This window comes from Mustela nivalis, assembly GCF_964662115.1.
Source record: "Mustela nivalis genome assembly, chromosome: 5".
NCBI classification, from domain to species: Eukaryota; Metazoa; Chordata; class Mammalia; order Carnivora; family Mustelidae; genus Mustela; species Mustela nivalis.
Window position 1 is genome coordinate 89797289 of NC_139024.1, and position 24048 is coordinate 89821336.

At 56.8% G+C, this 24048-nt stretch overlaps 1 protein-coding gene across 2 annotated transcripts; it reads left to right on the forward strand.

Moving 5' to 3' along the window:
- Window position 1: 1 nt before the first annotated feature.
- Window positions 2–22782, forward strand: TMEM63B (transmembrane protein 63B). Of its 2 annotated transcripts, XM_082733159.1 has the most exons (24): window positions 2–181; window positions 6518–6700; window positions 6987–7066; window positions 7297–7338; window positions 8295–8385; window positions 9836–9873; window positions 10803–10945; window positions 11052–11103; window positions 11595–11703; window positions 12306–12376; window positions 14243–14323; window positions 14697–14820; window positions 15415–15548; window positions 15662–15799; window positions 15917–16070; window positions 17069–17175; window positions 17419–17505; window positions 17714–17779; window positions 18994–19156; window positions 19779–19884; window positions 20872–21039; window positions 21314–21429; window positions 21609–21689; window positions 21978–22782. In XM_082733159.1, exons 2-24 carry the CDS (start codon window positions 6542–6544, stop codon window positions 22167–22169), a joined length of 2502 nt encoding a protein of 833 aa, XP_082589285.1. In that variant the 5' UTR covers window positions 2–181; window positions 6518–6541; the 3' UTR covers window positions 22170–22782. The 2 variants fall into 2 exon arrangements, with proteins under 2 accessions (XP_082589285.1, XP_082589284.1); XM_082733158.1 differs by lacking the exon at window positions 7297–7338 and having other exon boundaries at window positions 62–181.
- The last annotated feature ends 1266 nt before the right edge of the window (window positions 22783–24048 follow it).

Consider the following 24048-nt stretch of genomic DNA (forward strand, 5'->3'; position numbering starts at 1 on the left):
CCTGCGCGGCCCCGCCCCTCCTCATTCCCCCTCCCTCCTCCCGTTCCCCCTCCCCCAGACACTGCCGCGGCCGCCGCAGGAGCCCGGAGCTCGAGCCGCCCAGCGACTCCCCCTCCCCCTCCCCCAGCCCCGCCCCGCCCCAACCCGGGGCTCCAAGCCGGAGCCGAGTCTACGCCTGGGGGTGAGTACGCGACCCTTCCCAGCCCCTTCTCTTTTCTTTGAGGATCCTACCACCACCCAAAGAAAACCCCGGACTCAGCTGCGTGTCCCCTCCCTTCAGCCTCCTGCGGGACCCAGAGGTGTCCGGGCCCGCGGGACCCAGCGGTGCCGCGCGCTGCCCCCATCCCCGCACCATCCTGAGCCAAATGCGAGTCCTCCGAACCCTGCCCGAAGGTCCAGATGTTCACCGCCGTTTGTCCCCACCCCTGGGGAGATCCCGAGGGGCGGGACCCCCCGCCCCCGGCCCCCTAGCGCCACTCTTCTCCCACCTGCCCGATCCAGGTGCGCGTCCCCCGCGCGCCCCTCCAGGGTTCCAGCTGCGCCCCCATCAGCCTGCCGCCGCTGTGGGGAACCTGCCACTCCCGCCCCCGAGTTTTGGATTCCAGGGTCGCCAAGTCCATTGCCCTCGGTCTCTTTTATCTTTTCTCCTGTTTCCGGGGCTGAGTACCCCAGAAGCCGACCCGGGGCAGGGGTTTGGGCTCGGACAGGGGCAGGGTTCGCGAGAGCTGGTGTGAGGCCGGCAGCTGCCCCCGGCCCGTCTGGGGACTGGTCGCGGGCTGGGGAGGCGACTGGCCCCGGGAGCGTGTCCTCTCCTTGCGCCCCACACAGTGCAGTTCATTCATGAGCCGCCCAGGCCTGCGTTGGAGGGTGCGGTGGGGAGAGGTTTCAGACGGAACCAGGAGTGGGGCAAAGGCCCCGTTGGGGGGAGGGGGCGCGCTTTGTCCCTCCTGGCCTTCTTGACCGTCTAGAGAGGACAGTCCCAAAGATTTGGCGCCTTATTCCTCTGAAGAGAAGGTCGCTTGGGAAGTGGAGAGGAGAGGTCAGAGGGGCCGGCTGCCCTTGGGGCTCTGTGCTGCCACCTGCCTGGGTCCCCTGGGGGGAGGTCTGGCCCCTCAGCCCTCCACTTCCCTGGGGGGGGGGGGGGCAGGAGAGTCCCAGCTTCTCTACCCAGTACTACTCTAGCCTTTCCCTGGGTCAGTCCAGGAAAAATGTGGCTGTGCCCAATCCCTCTTGAGGATGGACCCTCAGTCTTGCCTCCCAGGTGCATGTGAGGAGAGGAGTGGGAGTGTCTACCAGGCTTCCAGCCTAGTGTGCTAGCAACATGACTGTCCTCCAGGGCACCAGAGGGTCCAGGCCCTGGCTTGCTCCAGGTGGCACATGCTGGGACCTGCTGTTGGCTCATCCAACTCAGTCTTGGCCTATGGGTGGGTAGGTGGGGATGTGGCAAGGCAGAAGGCAGGTGGTGGGTAGCTAAAGGTAGCTAGGCTGGCTAATCCCCTTTCGGACATCCTACGAGTTCTCTCCAATGATAACGGCTTCTTAGAGACCTCAGTTCAAATTCCAGCTCTGCCATTTAGCTGTGTGACCTTGACAAGTTACTTAACCTGTCTGAACCTTAATTTTAATTTAAAAGTGTGTTTACTACCAGCTCCCTACATGATTTATCATAGGGATCAACTAGATAACAGATAAAGAAGCTGGCGCCCTGCCTGGCTGCTGATCAATAACAGGTTCTCTTCTCTGAACTCCTGACCCATCCTGGCATAACATCACTCTCCCGTACCCCCCACCTTTCTGGCCTGCTGCAAATGGATTCGGTATGTTTGAAGAGTTTAGGGCCACTCCCTGCCACTTAGTGGCAGAGTCCTGAATGGCCATATAAGCCCTTGGGTCTAAAAAAGAAGCCCATCCTGACTGAGGGGCTCTATCATTAAAGTCTCTTTTCCTTTGTTTTTATTTTTACCAGTTTCCTCCACTAAACCAACCCTTTTATGCCTCTCTTTATCAATAACATTAGCTGATTTTTTTTTAGAATCTATCACATGTCTTGAACTGTATTAAGAGCTTTACATAAGTCATCTTGTTTAGTTCTCAAAACAAACCACACAACTGAATTATTTTTCCCATTTTCAGATGAAGAAACTGAGGCCGAGGGTGGTGAAATGTATTTTCCCAGGTCAGCAGCCAAATCTGTCTCACCCTAGAGCCTGAACTCTTAGCTCCCAGGCTCTGCCACCTGTCTTCTGCACTTCTCTCAGAACCTGGAATCACAAATGCAAGGTCTTAGTGGAGGGTCTCACGGCAGGCAAGAAGGAGGACAAACAGAAATAGGATGTGACATTTCTCCAGAGCTGTAGCAGACACTCTGTGGCCCCCAACTCCCAGGCCCCTTGTAGAAGCTGCTCTGTTGACCAGGGCAGCAAAATGCAGTGGCCAGGAGCATATACTTAAGCCAGGCTACCTGGGTCCATATCTGGATCTGTGACAGACTGGCTGTGTGACATTGGGCAAGTTGTGTATCTTCTCTGTACCTCAGTGTCTTCTCTGGGTCCTGATGGCCAGGAAATGAGATAACACGTGTAAAGCACTTAGAACAGTACCTGGCACAAAATCAGAGTAAAATGAACATTTGAGAATACATCCTTTTCCTACTGCTTTTATCCTCACTCAGTGATACTTTTTGCCCTTCCCTGTGAAGTTGGGGGTGGGGGATGAGGCAAGGATATTAACACATCTTTGCTACAGTTTGGAAGACTGATGCCCAGGTTACTTAGTAGCAGAGTGGGCCTCCATTGTCCTTTCCTCCCTTCAGACCACACCGCCTTCCTAGGAGCACAGGCCCTAAATGAAATCCCGAATAAATCTGGAAGGAAAAAGCTTTTAAATTACAACTCCCCCACCCTCACAGCGCAAAGGTTGTAAAATAACAACCTTTCAATAGCTGGAAATAAAATCTTCTACCACCCTCTACACACTGCCAGCTAAAGCCTCAGTGTCAGACTAGAGAAATTCCAGAATACAGCTGGCTGAGTGGATGAACTGCCCCCAACTCACCCCCACACACACACCCCACCCCGATATTGGGCCTTAATCTCTTCCCTCCAACCAGCTACTCTCACTAAAAGTTTTGAGCAGCTGCTCTAGGTGAACTTCAGCCCAGCAACCCCACCCCACAGCCCCCACAGTTTGGAACTCAGAGGAGGAACCCAGTCCACCTGAAGAGCCACCAGCTCTGGCTCCACCCTTTACCTGCCCTGTGACCTCTTGTGAGTTGCTTCTGCTCTGTGAGTCCCTGCTTCCTCCCCTGTAAAGTGGGTGATAGTGATCTGATCCAGCAAGTGTGCCCTGCCTTCCTTAGGTTTGGGGGGCAGTGTAAGATCAATGCGTTTGTGGAGGGGAGAGGGTTTTGTGACATAAAGAAGGAGGCAGCAGATGGATATGGTCATTTCAGTTACTAAGCATCTGCCTGGACCTTCACCCACCCTATGGGGTCCCCTTAAAAGCTCCCAGAGTGTTCTCCCTTCGTTTGGTGTGGAGAGGACTAATGTTGGTGGCGGGGGTTGGGGGGGGATGCCAGGGGTCTGTACCCATTACATTGTGGCCTGGTGGAGCCTTGGAGTTAGGGAAACAGTAGAATCTGTCTTGATTGCCAGAGTGCATTGGAGCTGGGAGTTAGGGAGGGGAGCCGCTTCTGCAGAGGGCCCCCAACTACCACAGATCCAAGCTACCTCTACCTACCTTTAACCTCACCTTTAACCATGGTGTCCCAGCGTTCTATGCATCTTATGTTTACATATCCAGGCTCCCAGACACACCCCCACCCACATCCCAACTTAGAGATCAGTCACCTACCTCTCCCCTACACACACACACACACACACACATTGCACATGTGTACACACCTGAACGTACACATTGCCTCAGTGCTCTGGTGTTTTCTAGCTGGAGACTATTTAATGGGCATGTACAAAGCTTCCATGTTATGCAGAGCCCTGTTCTAGGCACATCAGAAGAGCATGGTGCCCTGAACACTGTTCTAGCTTTAAAAAGAGGTTGATGTTGGGACGCCTGGGTGGCTCAGTTGGTTAAACAGCTGCCTTCAGCTCAGATCATGATCCACAGTGTCCTGGAATCGAGTCCCACATCGGGCTCCTTGCTCAGCAGGGAGCCTGCTTCTCCCTCTGTCTCTGCCTGCCATTCTGTCTGCCTGTGCTTGCTCTCTCTCCCTCTTTCTCTCTGACAAATAAATAAAATCTTAAAAAAATAAAATAAAAAAGAGGTTGATGTAGGTTTGAACCCCATCTTTTTCTTTTTAAAGAATTTATTTATTTATCTGACACAGAGAGAGCAAGCGAGAGAGACCCAGAGCAAGCGCAAGCAGGAGAAATGGCAGGCAGGAGAGAAGCAGCCTCCCTGGTCAATAAGGAATCCCATGTGGGGCTAGGTCCCAGGACCCCGGGATCATGACCTGAGCCAAAAGCAGCCTATTAACCAACTGAGCCACCCAGGCACCCCAGCCCCGTTGTTTTATTAGCAGTGTGACTTAGGGGAAGTTACTTAATCTCTCTAAGCCCCTGTGCCCTTATCTTAAAATGTTAATAATATCCAACTCGGGATTGTCGAGGATTAAATAAAACACGTATGTATTATTCTTGAAACAGTGGGCACTTGGTGCCTGTTGCAATCAATGGAGTTTTGGGGTTTTTTAAGGCAACTTGAGCTGGCAGGGAAGAGGGAGGCATAACACATCAGGCAGGTACTTCCTTAGCCTTCCTAACATAGGCTTTCCAGAGACTCCTTGGGACCAAGTGAAACATATAAACAACCACAGCTTCCCCCTCCATGCAAGAGCTGGTGACTCTTGCCCTGTAATTGAAGTGTCAGGAAGAGGCTGGGGAAAACCAGGGATCAGTGGGCAGGAGAAACCCTCTGAGTCCACCCCCCCTCGCCCCCGGGGGCTGGAGGATGCTTGCTCCCAGAGTTATTGTCTCTGATTCTAGGTTTGTTGTTCTCTCTCTTTGTCTGGTTTCCTCTCTTCCCTGGGGAGCCCCCCTCAAGGCAGAGTTTCAGTGTTGTCAGCAGAAGGGGTCCCCAGGGGCCCCCCAATAGGACGCGGGTGGGGCAGCAGTGCCTCGGCCACATTTCTCCTCCACCCTAGGAGCCTCCCCAGAGCCCTGCTAGGCTTCGTCCCCAGGCACTCCTAGAACCCAGGTATCCGGGCTGGCTGGCCCTTCCCTTCTTCTCCCCTGCCCCATCCACCCAGACCACAGAAGGCTGGACAGCCGCGCAGCGGTGTGGGGATCGTGGATGGAGGGTAGTACCCTGGTTGCAGGGCGCTTGGGCGGGGGAAGAGGTCCCGCCCACTCTCTCTCTCCCTTTGCCAATGGAAAAGCTCGCTGGAGGGCAGGCGTTCCCAGCCTGCTCTACTCCAGAGGCAGGAGCAGGGCACTCTGGGAGTTGTAGTCCTCACACCACTCAGGTGACCCCTGTGCTGAGATAATTGAAGAGGTGAGGAAGCTGGCGGGAAGGTGGGTGTAGCTGCTTCCAAGGCAGGGGGAAAGCAACGAGAGTCAGCAGGAGTGACTGGGACCAGGCAGATCACACAAACCCAGAAGCCCTACTCTTTCACTGACTTCCCACTCTGACCCCATCTTTAGGTCCCTACTCTGAGCACAGTGGACCAGCTTGGAAGCTAAACATCTTTTTCTTTTTCTTTCTCTCTCTTTTTTTAAGACAATTGTATTGAGAAAGTGATTAACAGAGTTGAAAACTCTAAGCAGATTAAACCATGCCATTTTTCTTTTTTTTTTCTTTTTTTTTTTTTTTTTAAGATTTATTTATTTGTCAGAGAGAGAGCGAGCGAGAGCACAGGCAGACACAGTGGAAGGCAGAGTCAGAGGGAGAAGCAGGCTCCCTGCGGAACAAGGAGCCCGATGTGGGACTCGATCCCAGGACGCTGGGATCATGACCTGAGCCGAAGGCAGCTGCTTAACCAACTGAGCCACCCAGGCGTCCCAACCATGCCATTTTTCTAAGAGGTTGGAAGAAAAGATCAGGAGAAGCTAGCTTGCTCCTGACCCATCCTCCTAGGCTTGAATCCTCAGGCCTAAGACTTCCCCCATCTTCCCTCATACTCAGTTTCCAGGGACAGAGGAAAAGAGAAAGCAAACATGTGAGTGTGAGCATGTGTGTGTGCGTGTGTGTGTATGTGTGTGTGGAGGTGGTGGGAGGCAGACATTAGAGACTCACAACTTCCAGCTTAGAAAAACCAGTCTCCCCAGTCCAAATCTGGGCCAAGTTCCCCAGACCCAGGGTGGGGTCACAGCCTTACAGCCAATGAAGGTAAATCCATGTGACTCAACTCTCCCCTCCCCAGGCCCTTATCTCTGGAAGCCAGTGCTTCCACCCACCCAGGCTGCCGGGCGGATCTGCCCTCACTCCCTGTCCCCATGCTCCAGCTGGGAGCCGTGATGGGGATCAGGGACAAGCCCAGCTGACCCCTGTTCTCTCCCCCCAGGAGGACCATGCGGCAGTAGCAGCCATGCTGCCCTTCCTTCTGGCCACTCTGGGCACCACGGCCCTCAACAACAGCAACCCCAAGGACTACTGCTACAGTGCCCGAATCCGCAGCACCGTCCTGCAGGGCCTGCCCTTTGGGGGTGTCCCCACCGTGCTGGCTCTTGACTTCATGTGCTTCCTTGTGAGTGCCCACACACTATCCCCTCGCCAACCGTACACTTGGCATCCACACCCTGTACATAGCTCACTAAGACCTGCTACCCTAACCACTCCACCTGACTCTGACTCCCCAGGCTTAACTGCAGGAGGGGTCCACATCACCCAGCCCAAGCCTAGCCCCTGACCGTCCACCCAAGCCAGGGTCATCCCTTTCTAAGACAAAATCCCAGCCCCTCCGCCCTTGCTTTCCTGGCTAGTCCAGTGGGTAGGTAGACTGTCTGCCTGCCAACCATTCCTTCTGCCCTCAGGCACTGCTGTTCTTGTTCTCCATCCTCCGGAAGGTGGCTTGGGACTACGGGCGGCTGGCCTTGGTGACAGATGCAGACAGGTAAGGCTTTGGTACTCTCCCTTACCTGTACACACACACACACATGCACACACACACACTTCTCAGGGATAAGAGCCAGCCCTCTCTCATTCCCCTTTGTTGGGGGGATGAAGAGGGACCAGTCCCAGAATGGACATGGGGGACATGAGGGCATGGGCCTCTGTCCTTTGCTAGTCCCTGGGGACCCTCCCCCACCACTCCTGTTAACCTTGTCTGTTCTCTGTCCCCAGGCGTCGGCGGTGGCAGGAGAGGGAGCGAGTGGAACAGGAATAGTATGTGGGGCACCTGCCCCCTCATCCCCACTAAACCAGCTTTCTCTTTTTTTCTCTCATGCTTCTCTTCTCTTCCTGCCAAGTTACTGGTTTCTCTTTGCAGTTTACTCCTCTGCAGGCTCGTGTTTCAGGTTAACGCAGGCGGTGTGCTTTGCAGAGCAGGGGGCTCCCCAACTTGTCTCTGCCTCACTCCCCCATCTTCCCGTCTGGCTTTCAGCCTGAGAGAAGCCCCTTCCTGTGTGCCCTGCTCTCCTGGTGACTGGGCTGGAAGGGCGGTCTTCCAGGGAACTTACAGTACACTCACCTGTTGGTCACAGAGACAAGAGGGGGTGTCACCAGTGGCTTGCCATCCTCTAATAACTAGTTCTTCGTATTTCAGGGTTCTCTGCTCACCCCTTCTGGAGGCCTGGGAGGGGGGCTTTCCATGGAGCCCCAAGTCTGGCCTTTCAGGTCACATCATGGTCTCTGCCTATAGGACTGGCGTTGGAGTTTCGGCAGCTGCTGGGGTCAGGAAAAGGGGAGGGTAGGGGCCCACCTGGGGAACATCCCCTAGCCCCCAATACCCCTAACCCTTCTGGGGCTCTCCTAGTCCGTCCTTTCCTTCAGCTCCCCATTGCTCCGTGCATAATAGTGGCTCTCTTGCCCCCCCATCCCGTCCCCTGCTGGTCAGCTCCAGAACTGCAGGGCCTGCTCACATTGTTACTTCGGGGGTAACAATGAAGACAATGTCTCCCTGCCCACTGCCCTTCACTGGTACCCCCCAGGCCTCCTGAAGCAAAGAGGCGGATTTCAGGGAGGCAGGGAGAAGGCAGTCATTCCTCCCCGCTTCAGCCTCTGCGCTTTCTGTGCCTTGTCTAGCCACTGGAGACCTGGAGTGGGAGCCCCCCACTTCAGCCCTGCTCCCCAGGAGCTCAGACTCACCAGGCTCTCTGATCTCTCACCTCCCCAACCCCCAGTGTGGCCTCAGCTATGCACGGGGACAGTCATGACCGGTATGAGCGTCTCACGTCTGTCTCCAGCTCCGTCGACTTTGACCAAAGAGACAATGTGAGTGCCCTTCCCCAGACCTGTTCACCTCCTGCTCCTCCTCCAGGGTGCATAGCTCAGAAGCCTTGGCCTCCAGTGGTACAGGGTCAAGGACCTATGGAATGTGACCTTCTCCTCATAAGGGTAACGCTTGTCTAAGAGCCGCAGGAAACCCACCCAGACTTGGAACTCCTGGCTCTGTGCTCCATGGTGACCCCCAAGCTAGCACCAGCCTAGCATCACACATCCTGAACTTCGTCCCACATAGAACTCTGTGCCTGTCCCCCCACCCCCCAATTAATCCTAAGGACCCCTTTTCCCTTAGGGTTTTGGAAGTAACAATAGCCTTTCTGGTCCATCGAGCAAACATAGACTTCATGTTGCTCAGAGATGGCAGGCTAGTGGCTGGTGGCCCTCAGTGGGGTGGGGCCAGTTGTGGGTCATAGCTGAGTGACAGAGGCCCCTGTGGACAAGGCTTGTACCTGGGGATTCTCAGCAGTCCCCAGACCTTCATTCACATCAGGCCCAGCGCTTAGGCATTACCTGCCTGGCCCCTGTCACTCAGCCAGCATGGGGGTCCTAGACAGAACTCTAATCTTTAGGCCCCAGGATGGCCCTGGTCAGTCCAGCTTGGGCTGGGGGCCCTGGGGACAGCAGCTCTTATAGCAGCCACAGTAGAAGAAGCCAGTCAGCCTCCTGAGTTGGATTCCTGCTGGTGAGTGGCAAAGCAAAGGTATCACCCCTGCCCACCGAGAGGTGTCTGGATGGTCCCCAGACTCAAGTGATGTCCGCTACAGGGAGCAGTCCTGCCTCTTAGCTGGAAGGCACCTCTCTCCCCAATCCTGGGTTAAGTCCGGCCTTTCTACTAGGAGGAAGGTGGGGGAGGAGTCTTTCCATCTGGCCTTCCCCCATATGTCCCCAGCCTGCTGTCAGGGGGGTGAATTTCTGGCTGAAGGCAGGTCTGGGAGCTTGAGGGTAGGAACTGCAGCTCACAGGGATGCGGGGTCCAGTCCCTCTGGGGTGTGCTGGAAGAAAGGCGGCAGGAACTCAGGCAGTTTGGCCCGCCCCTCTGCTGTTGGCAGCCATGTTGAAAACGCTTGTTAGCTACAGGTCTGGAGGTCCCCACTGCTCTCGCTAGAACCCTGAGTCCCACCCATCCCTCCCCTGACCCACACAGCTTCAGGCCTTCCTCTGTTGGCGCTGCCCCGTTGGCTTTTTGCAGGGATGTACACGAGATCCACAGATAGCCCAGTTTGCCCTTAGTCCTTTTCTCTTTTGAGGGCTGGCACCTTCCCTCTTGCCCTCTGGGATGTGATGCTTTTGGGGGGAGGGGAGGGAGGTTGTGGAAGTTGTGCAAAGGTGGGCCACAGCCCAGAGGTGGTCACGAACATAGGGTGGCTGGGATTTGAGGTGGGAGGGGGGTTCGGGTTGGAGGGGTAGGGACTCCAGCTGATAGCCCTCTGTCCCCTAGGGTTTCTGTTCCTGGCTGACAGCCATCTTCAGGATAAAGTAAGTGAACAGTCTTCAGACTCTAAGGAGAGAGAGAAACAGAAACTTGAGAACCTGTCACTTCCCCCACAAAGTCCAGCGGCCAGCAGCTTTGAGGGCCTTTAGTGCTCCCAGCCAGCCCAGCCGCCTGCTCCCTACTCCAGGAGGCCAGGCCCTGGGGTCCCGGCCTCCGTTGTCCCCTGAGCTTGCCTCACCTTACCCCCACCCCGTCTCCTGTGTGCCCCCTGCCTGGTGGGCCCACTCTGCCCGCAGCTGTCCCAGCCCCTGCCACCCCCCGCCCCGAGGGCAGAGGCTGGAGCCCCTGCACCTCAAAGCCTCGTGCAGCCAGCGGGTGGGGGCAGCAGGCAGGCTGGGAGCAGCCAGCAACAGGCAGGAGCCAGTATCCAGCAGGCAGAAGTCAGGAGATGGAGCCCGAGTGCAGCAGGCAGGCAGTGAGCGCTGAGAGAGGCAGGAGGCCCGGACAGGTCAGCACCACCACCGCCCCGGCCCAGGCCCCAGGGCCCCTGCCCCAGTGCCCCCATGCCTGTGCTTCTCCAGCACCCATAAGGCACCACTGTGGCCCCAACCCAGGTCCTCCCTCCTGTTTCTCCCTTTCCCACCAACCTGCCTCTCTCCCTCCTCACCTGCCCTTTCCATACCCTTCTGCTTCACATCTCTCACTCTGTCTTCCTCTCTCGGCGGCCTTCCCCGTCGCCCCTCTATTCCTCTCTTCTCTCTGTCTTCTTCTCCCTTCCTTCCCCTTCCCTCTCCCTTTCCCCCCACTCCCTTCCTAAAAGATAGGGGGCCCAGAGACCCCACCCCACCCCCACAGTGGTGCCAGACCAGCAGGGGCTGGGGGGACATGGGGTGGGGGCGGGCAAGGCAGGCAAGCTGTGACCCCTTGGCTGTTCCGGGCCTCACCTAGGTCCTCTGCCGCCCCTCACCTGCAGGGATGATGAGATCCGGGACAAATGTGGGGGCGATGCTGTGCACTACCTGTCCTTCCAGCGGCACATCATCGGGCTGCTGGTCGTCGTGGGTGTCCTCTCTGTGGGCATTGTGCTGCCTGTCAACTTCTCAGGGGACCTGCTGGGTCAGTGAGGGCCAGGATGGGGGTGGTGGGAGCAGAGGATCGGGGGCAAGAGGACCTGTGTTCTGACCCCAGCATCATCCTCTTCCTTTTCTTACCCCCTCCCCAGAGAACAATGCCTACAGCTTTGGGAGAACCACCATTGCCAACCTGAAATCAGGGTAAGGTGGGGAAGCCAGTCAGGGAAGTCAGGGTCTACACCGAAGTCTAGCCATGACAGGGAGGGGTGCAAGGGGCCACACGGTAGGGAGAGGTGGCTGAGGCTGCCGACGAGGCTGTGGGACCCCGAGGATTTGGACTAGAGACAGAGGAGGTGGAGGTCTGTTGGGGAGCCCCAGGAATGACCAGACCCCGAAGTAGCTGTGTGACTGCAGGCCAAGGAAAGATGGCAGCAGGCAGTTGGGGTGGGAGGCACTGTAGCCAGTGGGCAGGGCAGCAAGAGATGACCTCTTGGGGCCATTTCAGCTGTAGTGGAATAATCTTGGGGCCTGGACAACATAGAGTGTGGGGCCTGTCCTGGGAGGGGGTCCGTGCCCAAAGACCGGGGCAGGTGGGGGACCCCGTACCAGGGCTGAATTCACAGCGGGAGCTTGGGGGCTGTCTGAGTGTGTTGCCATCCCCAGTGGCTCCGTGTCCCCCTCTGCCTTCCCAGGAACAACCTGCTATGGCTACACACCTCCTTCGCCTTCCTGTACCTGCTGCTCACTGTCTACAGCATGCGGAGACACACTTCCAAGATGCGCTACAAGGAGGACGACCTGGTGAGTGGAGCAGAGCCCCAGCCTGCCCCGCCCCAGCCTCTTCCCTTCCGTCCTCCTTGCTCGCCTCAGCCCTAAGGGGTGTCTGTGCTGGGAGGAGGCCACCTGGGTTCCTGTCCTGGCCCTGCAGCTCGAGAGCCCCTATCCACATTAAGTGACCTCCCTAAGCCTCAGCTTCCCTGTCTGTAAAATGGGACAACAGAACCTTCCTGAGGTCGGAGGGAAGGGGAAGTGGATGGACCCATGGAAAGCACCTGTGTTGTGCCTGCCCCCAGGAAACAGCTGTGGGGATGCTGTGGTAGTGACAAACACTGTCTGCATTCATCACCAGGCCAGCCATGGCACTGGGCCCTTACTGCCTGAGGGTCAAGAGAGCCGGCCTCCCTTTCCTCTCCCCCAATGACCGCTTGGGAGCAAGAGGCCAGATGGCTCTTTCATTAAGCTTGCTGCGTGATTTCAATGAGATACACTCTCCTGGCTTACCCTGGGACCTGGCTTATCCCGAAGGCCTCCTCCCACCCTTCAGCTGCTTGTTCCCCACACCCTCCTGGCACATTCTCGAACCTCCTCCTCCGGAAGGCAGACCCACTCCCCTCTCACCCCAGGTGAAGCGGACTCTTTTCATCAACGGAATCTCCAAATATGCAGAGTCAGAAAAGATCAAGAAGCATTTTGAGTGAGTGGCCACTCCTACCCCCAATCCCAGGTCCTGAGGGCCCTTCTTCACCGTTCAGCCCCTTAGACTCCTCCTGCCCTCGCACTGAGGTCTGGGGCTGATGCAGGGATGGAGGTGAGACCACGGGAAAATGACATGAGTCCAGGGTATTCCAGCACTTGGGCTGGGTGAGAGGCACCTGCCAGAACAGGGGAAATACAAAAAATACTTGAAAAGGGAGAAAAGTGGGGTCCTATCCCCTCCCCTGCCACCCCCACCCAGCTTGAACTGGGTCATGGGTTGTTGACTCAGGGTCCATGGGCCCTTTAAGGTGTGTGGCTTCAGACTTCGATGTGACATTCTGAGGTTTGTGTGCAGACCAGGAGGAAGGAGCTCCTGGGCCTTCGTGGATACTGAGGGAGCCCAGGTGTGCATGTTCGCCGAGGCTCTTACCAGCTCTGGGGCTCTACCTTGTGGGGAGGGGAATACCCTCCTCACTGACCGGGACAGTGTGTGGACAGGGTTAGGGATCCTGTCATACATTCACCTGTACACTCAGCAGACTTTCTCAAATGATGCCAAAGCACTGTGGTGGGCCTTGGGGCCATAAAAATCAATGAAAGGTCATTAAGCTCTCGGGGGTTCCCCTGGGGAAAGTGGGCCTTAGGAGCCGGTGCAGGGTCTGATGAGAGTTTGGTCTGAGGTCAGTCTGTGGCCAGAATTAGGAGTTGGCCAGTGGCCTTGATAAGGGACCTTGGTGATCAGGATCAGGACTTCAAGAGGTCTAGATCCACCATTAAGTGGCCTGGATCGGAAGTCAGTTGTTCTGGATCAGAACCAGACTGGGAGGTAGTGTCTAACCAGGGTCAGATTGCAAACCCCTTTTTTGGCGGCCCACCGATGAGTAGTTTGTGATCAGCAATAGTGGATGGATACTCATTCATTCAACACACCTGTCTTGTCACCTTCTATACCCCACACGTAAACAAATTAGAAACAGGCCCTGCCCTCCCAAAAGTTACAGAATATTGGTTAAAATTAGATCCTCCTCAGTCAGTACAAGAGCAACTTGGGATCTTATCTGGAGTCCGAGCCGTGATCAGCATTAGGGGGCAGTCTGGGTGAGGATTAAGGACAGCATGTGCTCCGAATTAGGTGACATCTGAATATTACTGTCCTGTTGGAATCAGCTGTCGGCTTGGACTGGTAAGCCTTTAACAACCCATACTTACTGAGTACCTGCGGTGTGCCTGCGCTGGAGTCAGGCTGGGGTTTCAGCAGTATACAAAAAAAAGAACAGCCTCTTCCCTCACCTCCTATCCCAGTGGACGAGGCACATAATAAACAAACGAATTAGTGACAGACATGGCGTCAAGCAGGGGTAGGTGCCGAGAAGAAAACCAAAGCAGCGAGAGGGACAGAGTGAAGGAGTCAGGAAGGGGTGCTGTTTCCAGCGGGGTGGGCTGGGGGGACTCTGACAGGGTCCTGCCTGCCGTGAGGAAGTAAACCCCAAGAACCAGGCATCCATTCAGTACAAGGGTGCTGTACGCGTACTGTGTGTTTCATCCCAGACCTGATGGGTGTCCGTGGAGAGCTCAGAGTTCAGCTTGTCTGTTTCAGGGGTCAGCTTGTGGTTTTGTTTAAGAAACAGACTCTGATTAAATTTAGTGGCCAGCCTTTAAGCAGGAGTGGGGGAGATGGTGATCCTGATTGGGGCTTGGGGGATTAAGGGGGTGAGCATGAGGGAATGACCGTCTCATAGATCCATTCATTCAGCACGTGTTTACAGAGCAGCTACTAGGTCTAAGCCGTTGGCCCAGGCCTGATGTATGGCAGCAGGCAGGTGGGCGGAGTTCCTACAGACGATAATGGTGGACTGTGTTTCAGGGAGGCCTATCCCAACTGCACGGTTCTTGAAGCTCGCCCATGTTACAACGTGGCTCGTCTTATGTTCCTCGATGCCGAGAGGTAATGGGGGGGATGATGCAGGAGGGGCCCCTGCCTTTTGCAGGGGGCATCCTGGCTGCAGCATGGGAACCCAGCTTCCCTTCCAGGTGTTTCCCAGGGCATGTGATTTTAATCTGAGGACGTACCCTTCTTCAGCTGCAGTATAAGAAACTCAGACCAAATCATAGAATTTCTGGCCCTTAAGGGATGGATAGGAAGACCCTTGAATAGAGGCGCATCTGAACCATGTGTTCTAAGCTGATCCAATTGTAGGCTCACCCCTGTCCTTAGGGAGTGGACATAGACGACCCCTGAGCTGAGCTCCCTACTCACCCTCCCTGCCATTCATGGCCCCAGTTGGGCCAGTGGGTGACTGGGCACCTGGGTCTCACAGGAAGAAGGCCGAGCGGGGGAAACTCTACTTCACAAACCTCCAGAGCAAGGAGAATGTCCCCACCATGATCAACCCCAAACCCTGCGGCCACCTCTGCTGCTGCGTGGTACGAGGCTGTGAGCAGGTACAATGTGACCCTGGGCTCCCAGAGTTCCAGCTGGGTATGGGGAAGAGGTGGACAGATCCCAATTCCAGACTTGGGTCCCCTGACCCCAGGAACACGCACACAAACGGGCCTTGCACATAACCATCCAAAGGTAAACAGACTCTCAGAGCAGGCTAGGTCCCGAGGTGGGGTAGGGTTGGGGGGCCCGGGACTGGGAGCAGAGTGCAGCCCTGCCCTCAGGGCCCCACCTGTCCCTACAGTCCTTGAAGCCCCGGTTCCCCTATTGGGTTCGTCCCCATCCATGCAGTGACCCAGGTTTACAAACCCCAAATCAGAAGGGCTCAGCCAAGAGAACAGCCTTGTGCGTATTTATTGACTCTGTGGCTTTCGTAAAGTTTCTCGACTGCTCTGTGCCTCAGTCTCCTCCTCTGTAAGATGGAGCTACCCACCTCCAGATTGCTCTGAAGGTTACATGAGTTAACGTGTAGAAAGGCTAGAGCAGCGTCTGGCCTGGAGTAAGGCCCGGGTCAGTGTCACCAAGTGTGCCAGGGAGCGACCTGGCTCTCTGACCAGAGCCCCCCCCCCCCCCCGCGCCTCACTTGCCCTTGGCAGGTGGAGGCCATTGAGTACTACACGAAGCTGGAGCAGAAGCTGAAGGAGGATTACAAGCGGGAGAAGGAGAAGGTGAACGAGAAGCCTCTTGGCATGGCCTTCGTCACCTTCCACAATGAGACCATCACCGCCATGTGAGCCCCTGTCCTGCAGCCCATCCCCATCCTGGTGCCCTGGGGAGTAGCAGGGCTCCTGGGTCCCTGAGCTCATGGCCAGCCCTTGGCAGTAACCAGCACCCCTCCCCCAGCATCCTCAAGGACTTCAATGTGTGTAAGTGCCAGGGCTGCACCTGCCGTGGGGAGCCGCGGGCCTCGTCCTGCAGTGAGTCCCTGCACATCTCCAACTGGACTGTGTCCTACGCCCCCGACCCCCAGAACATCTACTGGTGAGCACTGCGGGGTGGCCGGGACAGGCTTCATGTGGCCTGGTGGTTGCAGCAGGGAATGGGGAAGGGAGGCAGGGCTGGGGTATCCCTAGAATGACCCTCACCTCTGCCTTCCAGGGAGCACCTCTCCATCCGAGGCTTCATCTGGTGGCTGCGCTGCCTGGTCATCAATGTCGTCCTCTTCATCCTCCTCTTCTTCCTCACCACCCCTGCCATCATCATTACCACGATGGACAAGTTCAATGTCACCAAGCCTGTGGAGTACCTCAATGTGAGACCCAGGCCCCATACCACCCCCTCCGTGCTATGTCCCGAGACACAGATACCAGGCCTCGGAGCCCTCTTTGCGGGGGGTGGAGGGGGAAGCCAGAATGTCCTCTGGCCCGGGCTAGCTCCGGTTCTGCTTGGCCAGCCCAGCCCCATCAAGAGCTCCCTGTGACCACAGGCTGCAGAGCCCTCTGAGAATGCCCTTGCCCCCTCCCCCGAGAGACACCACCCTTGGGTTTGCACAGCCTTAGAAAGATACCAGAGAAGAGAGTGAGCCCTGGCCAGTTTTAACAGACAGTGTGACCTCAGACAAGTCTCCTTCTCCTCATCCCCCCCAACCCCTGCCGCCAACCCCGTCTCTCCAATGGAAGAACAGAGGTTCAGACTTCCACTGGCTTCCGAGCTTAGATTCTGATGCCTTAATCAAAAGGTCTCTTGGGTGAACCCCAGTGTGGAAAGCAAGGCTGCTCAGATGGCCATAGAGTGAGGGATTATTTCCACCAGCTCCTCCCTTGCTCCTCCTGCCACACACACAGCATAATATTCTTGGAGCCTCAAAGTCCAAAGTCAGACAGTTTGAAAATTCCTGAGTGATAAGAGCAAAATACACCAGACCCAGTTGGCCTGGGTTCCCATCCCCACGCCACTGCTCACCTAGCTGGGTAACCTACTGAATCTCTTTTTGCCTTAGTTTGCTCATCTGTAAAATGGGCCTATAGCATTGTTGGGAAGATCCATGCACATAAAGCTCGTGATCAGTGCCCAGCACTTAGGAAGTACTCAGTCAATGCTAACCATGACAGTAACTCCCCCTGAAGTGGTATTCATGAGCCCGGCCCCAACCCTTGCTCTGGCCCTGCAATGTTCTGGATTTCTGCCACAGGGCCCCAAGAGCCATGGGGCCTGGGGCTTAGAGGGGGAGGGGGCAGGTAAGCCAAGCACGCTAGACAGGGGCCTGCTAGACAGCCCCCACCTGAAACGCCCCTCTGTGCTCCACTGCAGAACCCCATCATCACTCAGTTCTTCCCCACCCTGCTGCTGTGGTGCTTCTCGGCCCTGCTCCCCACCATCGTCTACTACTCAGCCTTCTTCGAAGCTCACTGGACACGGTGAGACACTGCACATGCCCTGCGCTCTGGGCCTCCTAGGTGTCTGGCTGTCCCTGCTGGGAAGCCCTCTCCCCTGTGGCCTCCCTGCCCCAGGCAGTCCCAGAGCTGCCAGGGAAGAGAGGCTGGCTAGCATCTCACACTGGGAGGCCCCCATCCCAGCAGATACCATACTGGCTGGGGGAGCAGGCCTGGGGCAGGGGGTGCTGGTTCACTTGATCTCTGCCCTTGTGCCCCCTGCCCCAGCTCTGGGGAGAACAGGACCACCATGCACAAGTGCTACACCTTTCTCATCTTCATGGTGCTGCTCCTGCCCTCGCTGGGACTGAGCAGGTGGGTTGCAGAGGACGGAATGGGAACTGGGGATGATGGGGAGGGGCAGGATGAACAAGGGGAGCAGTTCAGGCTCCCACTTCCCTCACAGAGCTGGGGCACCCATGTCTAGGGGGCATCCCCAGAGGCTCATGGACTAGAATCCATCTCCCCTGGTGTTCTGGGCTGTTCCAGCCCCCCACCACACCTCTCTACTCTTCCTCTCCAGCCTGGACCTCTTCTTCCGCTGGCTCTTTGACAAGAAATTCTTGGCTGAGGCAGCTATTCGGTTTGAGTGAGTGACCTGGGCCCCCAGGGAAAAAGACCGGGGGTGGGGTATATGCCTAAGACACACCGGAGGTGGGGGTAGGGAGCTCAAATGGCAGAGCAGAGTCATCCCAAGATGACACCACAGCACTCAGGTATAAGACATGGGAGATGTCCCTGGGGTCTGTGTTGGGGCTCATTCTCTGGGAACCCATGTAGAGGGTACCTTCAAGGTATATTTGGGGCTCTGGAACCCACACTGGGGGATTTCGGTGACAGCCTAAAGATCTTGTATTCTCGGATTAACTCTAGCAGTCAAATTTCACACAGGAGACATCTGTAGTGGGATCTTGGTCATAATTGGGGAGTGACTTGGGGGTACCCCTGAAGGTCCTTGGAGTCCACAGCTTTAAATATCTGTGGAAATCTTGGGCTCACAATTCCAGAGTATTTATGGGGAACTATGGGGCTCATACTTCCAGGGTTTATGGGACACAAGTCATGGGAAGACCTCTGTAGTTTCAGGCTCTTATCCAGAACTGTGGAGTTCCTTATGGGGTACCTTTTCTGGGAAGCCCTAGGAGGCTGTTTGGGGGTGAGGGGATGGAGGGCCACGTACCGTGACTGTATATATGGGCACAAGGTCTAGGGGTCTTGCTATAGCCATCTGTAAAAATCTTGGGCTCACACTTGGGGTGTCACAGGCTTTGACAAAGGTGCTGGGGCTCCCCACCCTGGAGATCTCTGAGGAAGGGTCTGTGGAGCTTGCATTCTGGAGGTATCTGAGGCTCACACTCTGGGGGTAACTGTGGCTTAATTTAAGGTCTGAGGGGGTACATCCTGGGTATTCTTAGGGCTCACACTCTTGGTGTCTTTTAGGGTCTCATGACCTTTGTGGGGATCTCAGGCAGTCATACCCTGATCATTGATGGTCTTAGGGGTCCGGAGCACTCTTCATGATCTTTATAGGGCACAAGTTCTTGGGGCACCTCCAGGCTCACACCCTTGGGTTGGATCCACTCACACTGAGGGTGTTGGACCTGTCTGTGGACAGTCTGTCGTCTGCCCTGGGGCTCATGCTCTAGGGGGCACCAGGGCATGGGTGCTTGCGGGCTCAGCTGGGGTGTCCCCACGAAGGAAGGCGCATCGGGGGCGGAGGTGTGGCGTACTGGCATGCTGGCCGTGGGCAGGCAGCCGCTGGGTCGCCTGAGAGGGCAGCGCTGGAGCACTTGGTGCCCGCAGGTGTGTGTTCCTGCCCGACAACGGCGCTTTCTTCGTGAACTACGTCATTGCCTCCGCCTTTATCGGCAACGCCATGGACCTGCTGCGCATCCCAGGCCTGCTCATGTACATGATCCGGCTCTGCCTGGCGCGCTCTGCTGCGGAGAGGCGCAACGTGAAGCGGGTACGGCCGCCTGGGGCCGAAGCGGCCCACGAAGCGCCCCCTGGTGGGCCCAGTCTGAAACAGTGGCGGCCATGCTAGGGTGTGGGGGCACATGGGTGCTGGAACTTGGGGGACCCAGTTCCGTGGCCCTGGGATATCCCCTTCCTATCTGGAGCCTCAGTTTTTCCATATGTGCAGCGATGGATCAACATAGATAACCCAGCCAGTCCTGACAGTCTAGTGTTCTGATGGGAGTTGGGGGAGGTCCGGGTCCCTAGACCTAGGGTCTTTGCACCCTAACCCCACACAAGGGCCCTGGGCATCCCATCCCCCAGGCCTAGCTACCTGCCAGCCCCTGATCTCTCAAAGGTCCCACGCCCCTCAACCCATGGCCCATCACTGTACCCGCCCTGAACTCCCCCTCAGCCTCAGCCTCTCTTTCCATCCGCTTCACCCTGCTGCACCTTGGATATTGGGTTCTTTTTCCCCATGGCTTCATTCCTAGTCCCCTGTCCCCTTCTACCTGCCCTGCGCCCTTCTAGCCTGTCCCTGCGCCCTTCTAGCCTGTCCCTGCCTCCCTCCCTGCACCCTTCTAGCCTGTCCCTCCCTCCCTGAGCCACCCTCCTGCCCCTCTCCCCCCCAGCATCAGGCCTACGAGTTCCAGTTTGGCGCAGCCTACGCCTGGATGATGTGCGTCTTCACGGTGGTCATGACCTACAGTATCACCTGCCCCATCATCGTGCCCTTCGGTAGGCACCGCCGCGCCGGGACCTGGGCCCTGCTCGGGGGGACCCAGGACCTCACCTGCTTCACTCTAGTAAGGCAGGCCACCCCGAATAGACAGGGCCCCGGCTGGGAGACCGGTCCCTCGGGCCTCCCGCCTGGTCCCTGCCTCAGTCTGGGGCCCGGCCTGGGGGGGTGGAGGGGGAAAGCCATCTCAGCTCAGGCTGGCCCCAGCTGGTGTGCCAGGCCCCTGGGCAGAGTCACCCTGACATGGCCACACTCATCCACACCAAGTGCCTTCACTCAGCTGACATACTCAGACATATATCACATGTCCCCAGTGGTGTTCCCACACATGCACACACTCACACGGGGTCCGCTGCTACACTTGGAAACAGTCCCATAAGCTCAGGAATGACCTTTGGAGTCCAGGGCAGGGCTGGGCTCTTGCTGCTCACAGAGGTACCCCGTGGTAGCTGAGCTGTGCACCTCAGACTAAGCAGCTCTTCCTTCTGAAATCTAGCAGTTTCTCTGCAGCTGTCACCCTACTAGTTCCCTCCGCTGTCTGCCTCATCATACCTACCCCTTAACCACTCTCCCTGGTTATCAAAGGCTCCAAACTCCCAAACTAACCTCCTCGTCCTTTCAAAAGCTCCCATTCCCTCAGGCCCCAGGAAAACAGAACTTAGCACCTAATTTATACTCCTCTGTGTAGGGACAGGGTAAGAAAAAAAAAAAAATTAAGGGTTTCAAGAAGAAGCTCATTGACCAAAAGAACAGACTTCTAACAGTAGGATTTTCAGTGAGGGGCTATGGAAGGAGGCGGGGAGCCTGAGGAAGGGGACACTGTGTGCTCCTGCGATGGGCTTGGGGCTCTTCTCGGACTGGGGCTGGGACAGGAGGAGGAAGGCCAGCCTGTCAGCCATCTGGGAAGGACTAGGACGAGCTGGGACGAACACACAGAGGCCCCGCAGCACTGGTTCCGAGGTCAGAGCCCGTGTGGCTTCCCCCAGGGCTCATGTACATGCTGCTGAAACACCTGGTAGACAGGTACAATCTCTACTACGCCTACCTGCCGGCCAAGCTGGACAAGAAGATCCACTCAGGGGCTGTGAACCAGGTGGTGGCCGCACCCATCCTCTGCCTCTTCTGGCTGCTCTTCTTCTCCACCATGCGCACCGGTGAGGGCCGCCCCACACACACACCGCCCCGGGGGGGCGGCAGGGCACGGTGGGGGAGGATGCCATCCAGAGTGAGGCAGAGCAAGCCATGGGAGAGCCAGTGGTGGCCAAGGGCTGCAGACAAGAAGCCCAGGAGAAGCCAGGTCAGGCCATGGCACGGCATGTAGGAATGCAGGACTGCGTTCAGAAGGTAGCCGAAGTGGGGTGGTGGGCCCCTGGGAGGGGTTGCCCAGAGGAGAGGTAGCAGCCCCATCCTTTGCGTACCCCCCACCAGGGTTCCTAGCCCCCACGTCCATGTTCACATTCGTGGTCCTGGTCATCACCATCGTCATCTGTCTCTGCCACGTCTGCTTCGGACACTTCAAATACCTCAGTGCCCACAACTACAAGGTGTGGGGCAAGGGGGGCAGGGGATGGCTGAGGGCAGAAGCTCAAGGGGGTACAGGGGAGCAGGGGGCTGGGTGGGAGCTGAGGGCGGGGCAGCAAGGGTTCAGGAAGGCATGAGGTCATGATGGCGACTGAGGGCAAGGACAGCTCCCCACTCCCTGACTCATTCTGGACCCCTCAAGATTGAGCACACGGAGACAGATGCTGTGGACCCCAGAAGCAATGGACGGCCCCCCACTGCTGCTGCTGTCCCCAAATCTGCGGTGAGTACTGGGATTCATCGTGGCAGAGGGGGGTCAGGGGGGTGGGGGGAGGAGTTGCTGACTGAGGCTCTGCCCAAAACCAGGGGGGGATCCCACTAGTCCTCCAGGAAGTGAAGCCTGTTCCAGCCCCCGGGGTCGGGAGAGATCTGGCTTCACTGAGGGGGTTGCCCACCTCTCCCTCTGGGAGGCTCACTGTCCTGCTCTCCAGAGACCCTGAGATCCCCCAGTCGGTCCCTCGCCACAGGGAGCAGCTGTCCACCCTCACCCTCTACTCCTTTCCCCCTTCAGAAATACATCGCTCAGGTGCTGCAGGACTCGGAGGTGGACGGGGATGGGGATGGGGGTCCTGGGAGCTCAGGGGATGAGCCCCCATTGTCCTCATCCCAAGATGAGGAGCTGCTGATGCCGCCTGATGGCCTCACGGACACAGACTTCCAGTCTTATGAGGACAGCCTCATAGAGAATGAGATTCACCAGTAAGGGGAGGGAGGGGCCCTGGAGGCCACGCCCTGCCCCCACCCCACCCGCCCCCCACGGACACTAAAAAAAAAACAAAAACCGCTAATAATTTATTAGATCTAAAGCTCCTTCATCCCCCATCCCCTGCTTTCATTAAGGTATTTAAAATGGGGATCTCACCACTCTCCCCCACCATGGAGGGAGGGAGGGAACCCCCAACCTCAGTGAGAAGAGCCCCGAGCCGGACCCGGGGCAAAGAGGGGTGCAGACAGGGTTCCCCCAGATCGGTGCCCCCCACGCTAGTAGTGTGGTCAGGAAAGGGTTATTGAGAGCCAAGACGGGTACCTGGTGCCGTGGCTGGAGACCTGGGGGGTGGCCCAGGCATATCAGGGGCTGCCCCCTCCCAGTTCTTTCCTCCCTCCTGAGCCCCCCCTGGGATCTGGCACTCCAGGGAAGTGGAGCCTCCAGCCCCGTGTGGGTTGCATGAGGGGGAGGGGCTGCAGAGTGGGAGGAAGAGTCAGGACCCCAGTCAGGGAGGCGACCTAGGGGTGGGGGGTGGGCATGGCTGACACTGGAAAATGGGTTTTTGCACTGTTTTTTTTTTTTTTCCTTTAAAATAAAAATGAAAAGAAAAGCTCTGAGGCAGGTGTCTGATTTTGCTGCTGCCTTGGGCACATGGGCTGGGGACTGAGCACCCCGCTCCATATCTGGAGGACCTGTCCAGTGCCTGGGCAGAGACTTCTGGTGCAGGACCTCGGTTTCTCCAAGGAGAGGAGAGAACAGGCCCAGGAGACTTAAGGGGAGCCTTGGGCAGGAGGGGCCTGCTGCGGTCACACTGGCACCCCCATCCAGTATCAGCCCTCAGCTCCATCGCTACTCCCTTCCCTGAGGAAATGGTGGGACTGCTCACAGGGACATAAACCCACTTTCTGAATCCCCAAAAGCCACACAAATGGGATGGACATTCAGGGAGAAAGGCCTGGCAAAACCACAGGTTGTCCACTGGTCCAGGAAGATGGCTTCCTGGAGAAGAAAGATCCCAGGAGGGCTACTTCTAGAAGACTCGGCAGGTGGTTCCCAAGGGGAGAGGCAAGAAAATGGGGCAACAGTAATCCACCAAACAATATTATTCGTTGTCATTGTTGCTACGACTTCTTGAGCAGGCGTTATGTTTCTGGAATTATGCTAAGTGGCTGTATTATGTGTTCTAAGGCATTTACTCCTCAGGGAGTTGGCTCTAGGGTCAGGCGTGGGTTTGCTGTGAGGATTACTTGAGATAAGATGTGCAAGTGCCCACTTGGCCCAGTGCCTGGCCCATGGAAAACACCCAATAAATGTCAACTATAATTAATGCTATAATCATTAATAGTACCTACAAAGTGAGTGTGGTTTCCCTCTTCTTATGGAGGCTCAGGCAGGCAGCTATGGGGTTTGCCCAAGATTACCGGCCTGGAAGGAGTCTTGGGAAAAGCCCTTCTGGGCACCTCAGTGAGCCAGGCCCCGCCACCCTTCTGTCCCTTCCCCCTCAGGAGTGCCTGAGGCCTCGAGAAGCTTCCTGCTGGACAAGTCTCCTACCCAGCCAAATCTTGGCCCGGTCCCAGACCCAAATGTAATCCACCCTCTGTAAGAAATTTTCTATGGCCATTCTAGCCCATCCCCCAAAGGCCCTCCCAGCCACGTGGCCACACACAGTGTCTCCTGCATATCTAGTGGGTCTCCCAAGAGCCAGGAACTCCAGTCCCAGCTCTGCCACTACAGCACTGTGCAACCCGGGGAAGGCCACCCCTCCTGTCCACACCCATCTGCTCGTCAGTAAAACCAAGGAGTAAGAAGACCAAGTGGCACGAAAGTCCCTGAAGCACCCTGCCCACCCATCAGCAGGACCCAGAGAAGAAAGGGA

Bases quoted from the DNA above. Each gene is read 5' to 3' on its own strand.
- TMEM63B (XM_082733159.1), top strand. From the start codon at position 6,542: ATGCTGCCCTTCCTTCTGGCCACTCTGGGCACCACGGCCCTCAACAAC. The intron at 12,377-14,242 runs GTGAGTGGCCAC...ACTGTGTTTCAG, and splicing joins AAGATCAAGAAGCATTTTGA to GGAGGCCTATCCCAACTGCA. The intron at 17,780-18,993 runs GTGAGTGACCTG...TGGTGCCCGCAG, and splicing joins GAGGCAGCTATTCGGTTTGA to GTGTGTGTTCCTGCCCGACA.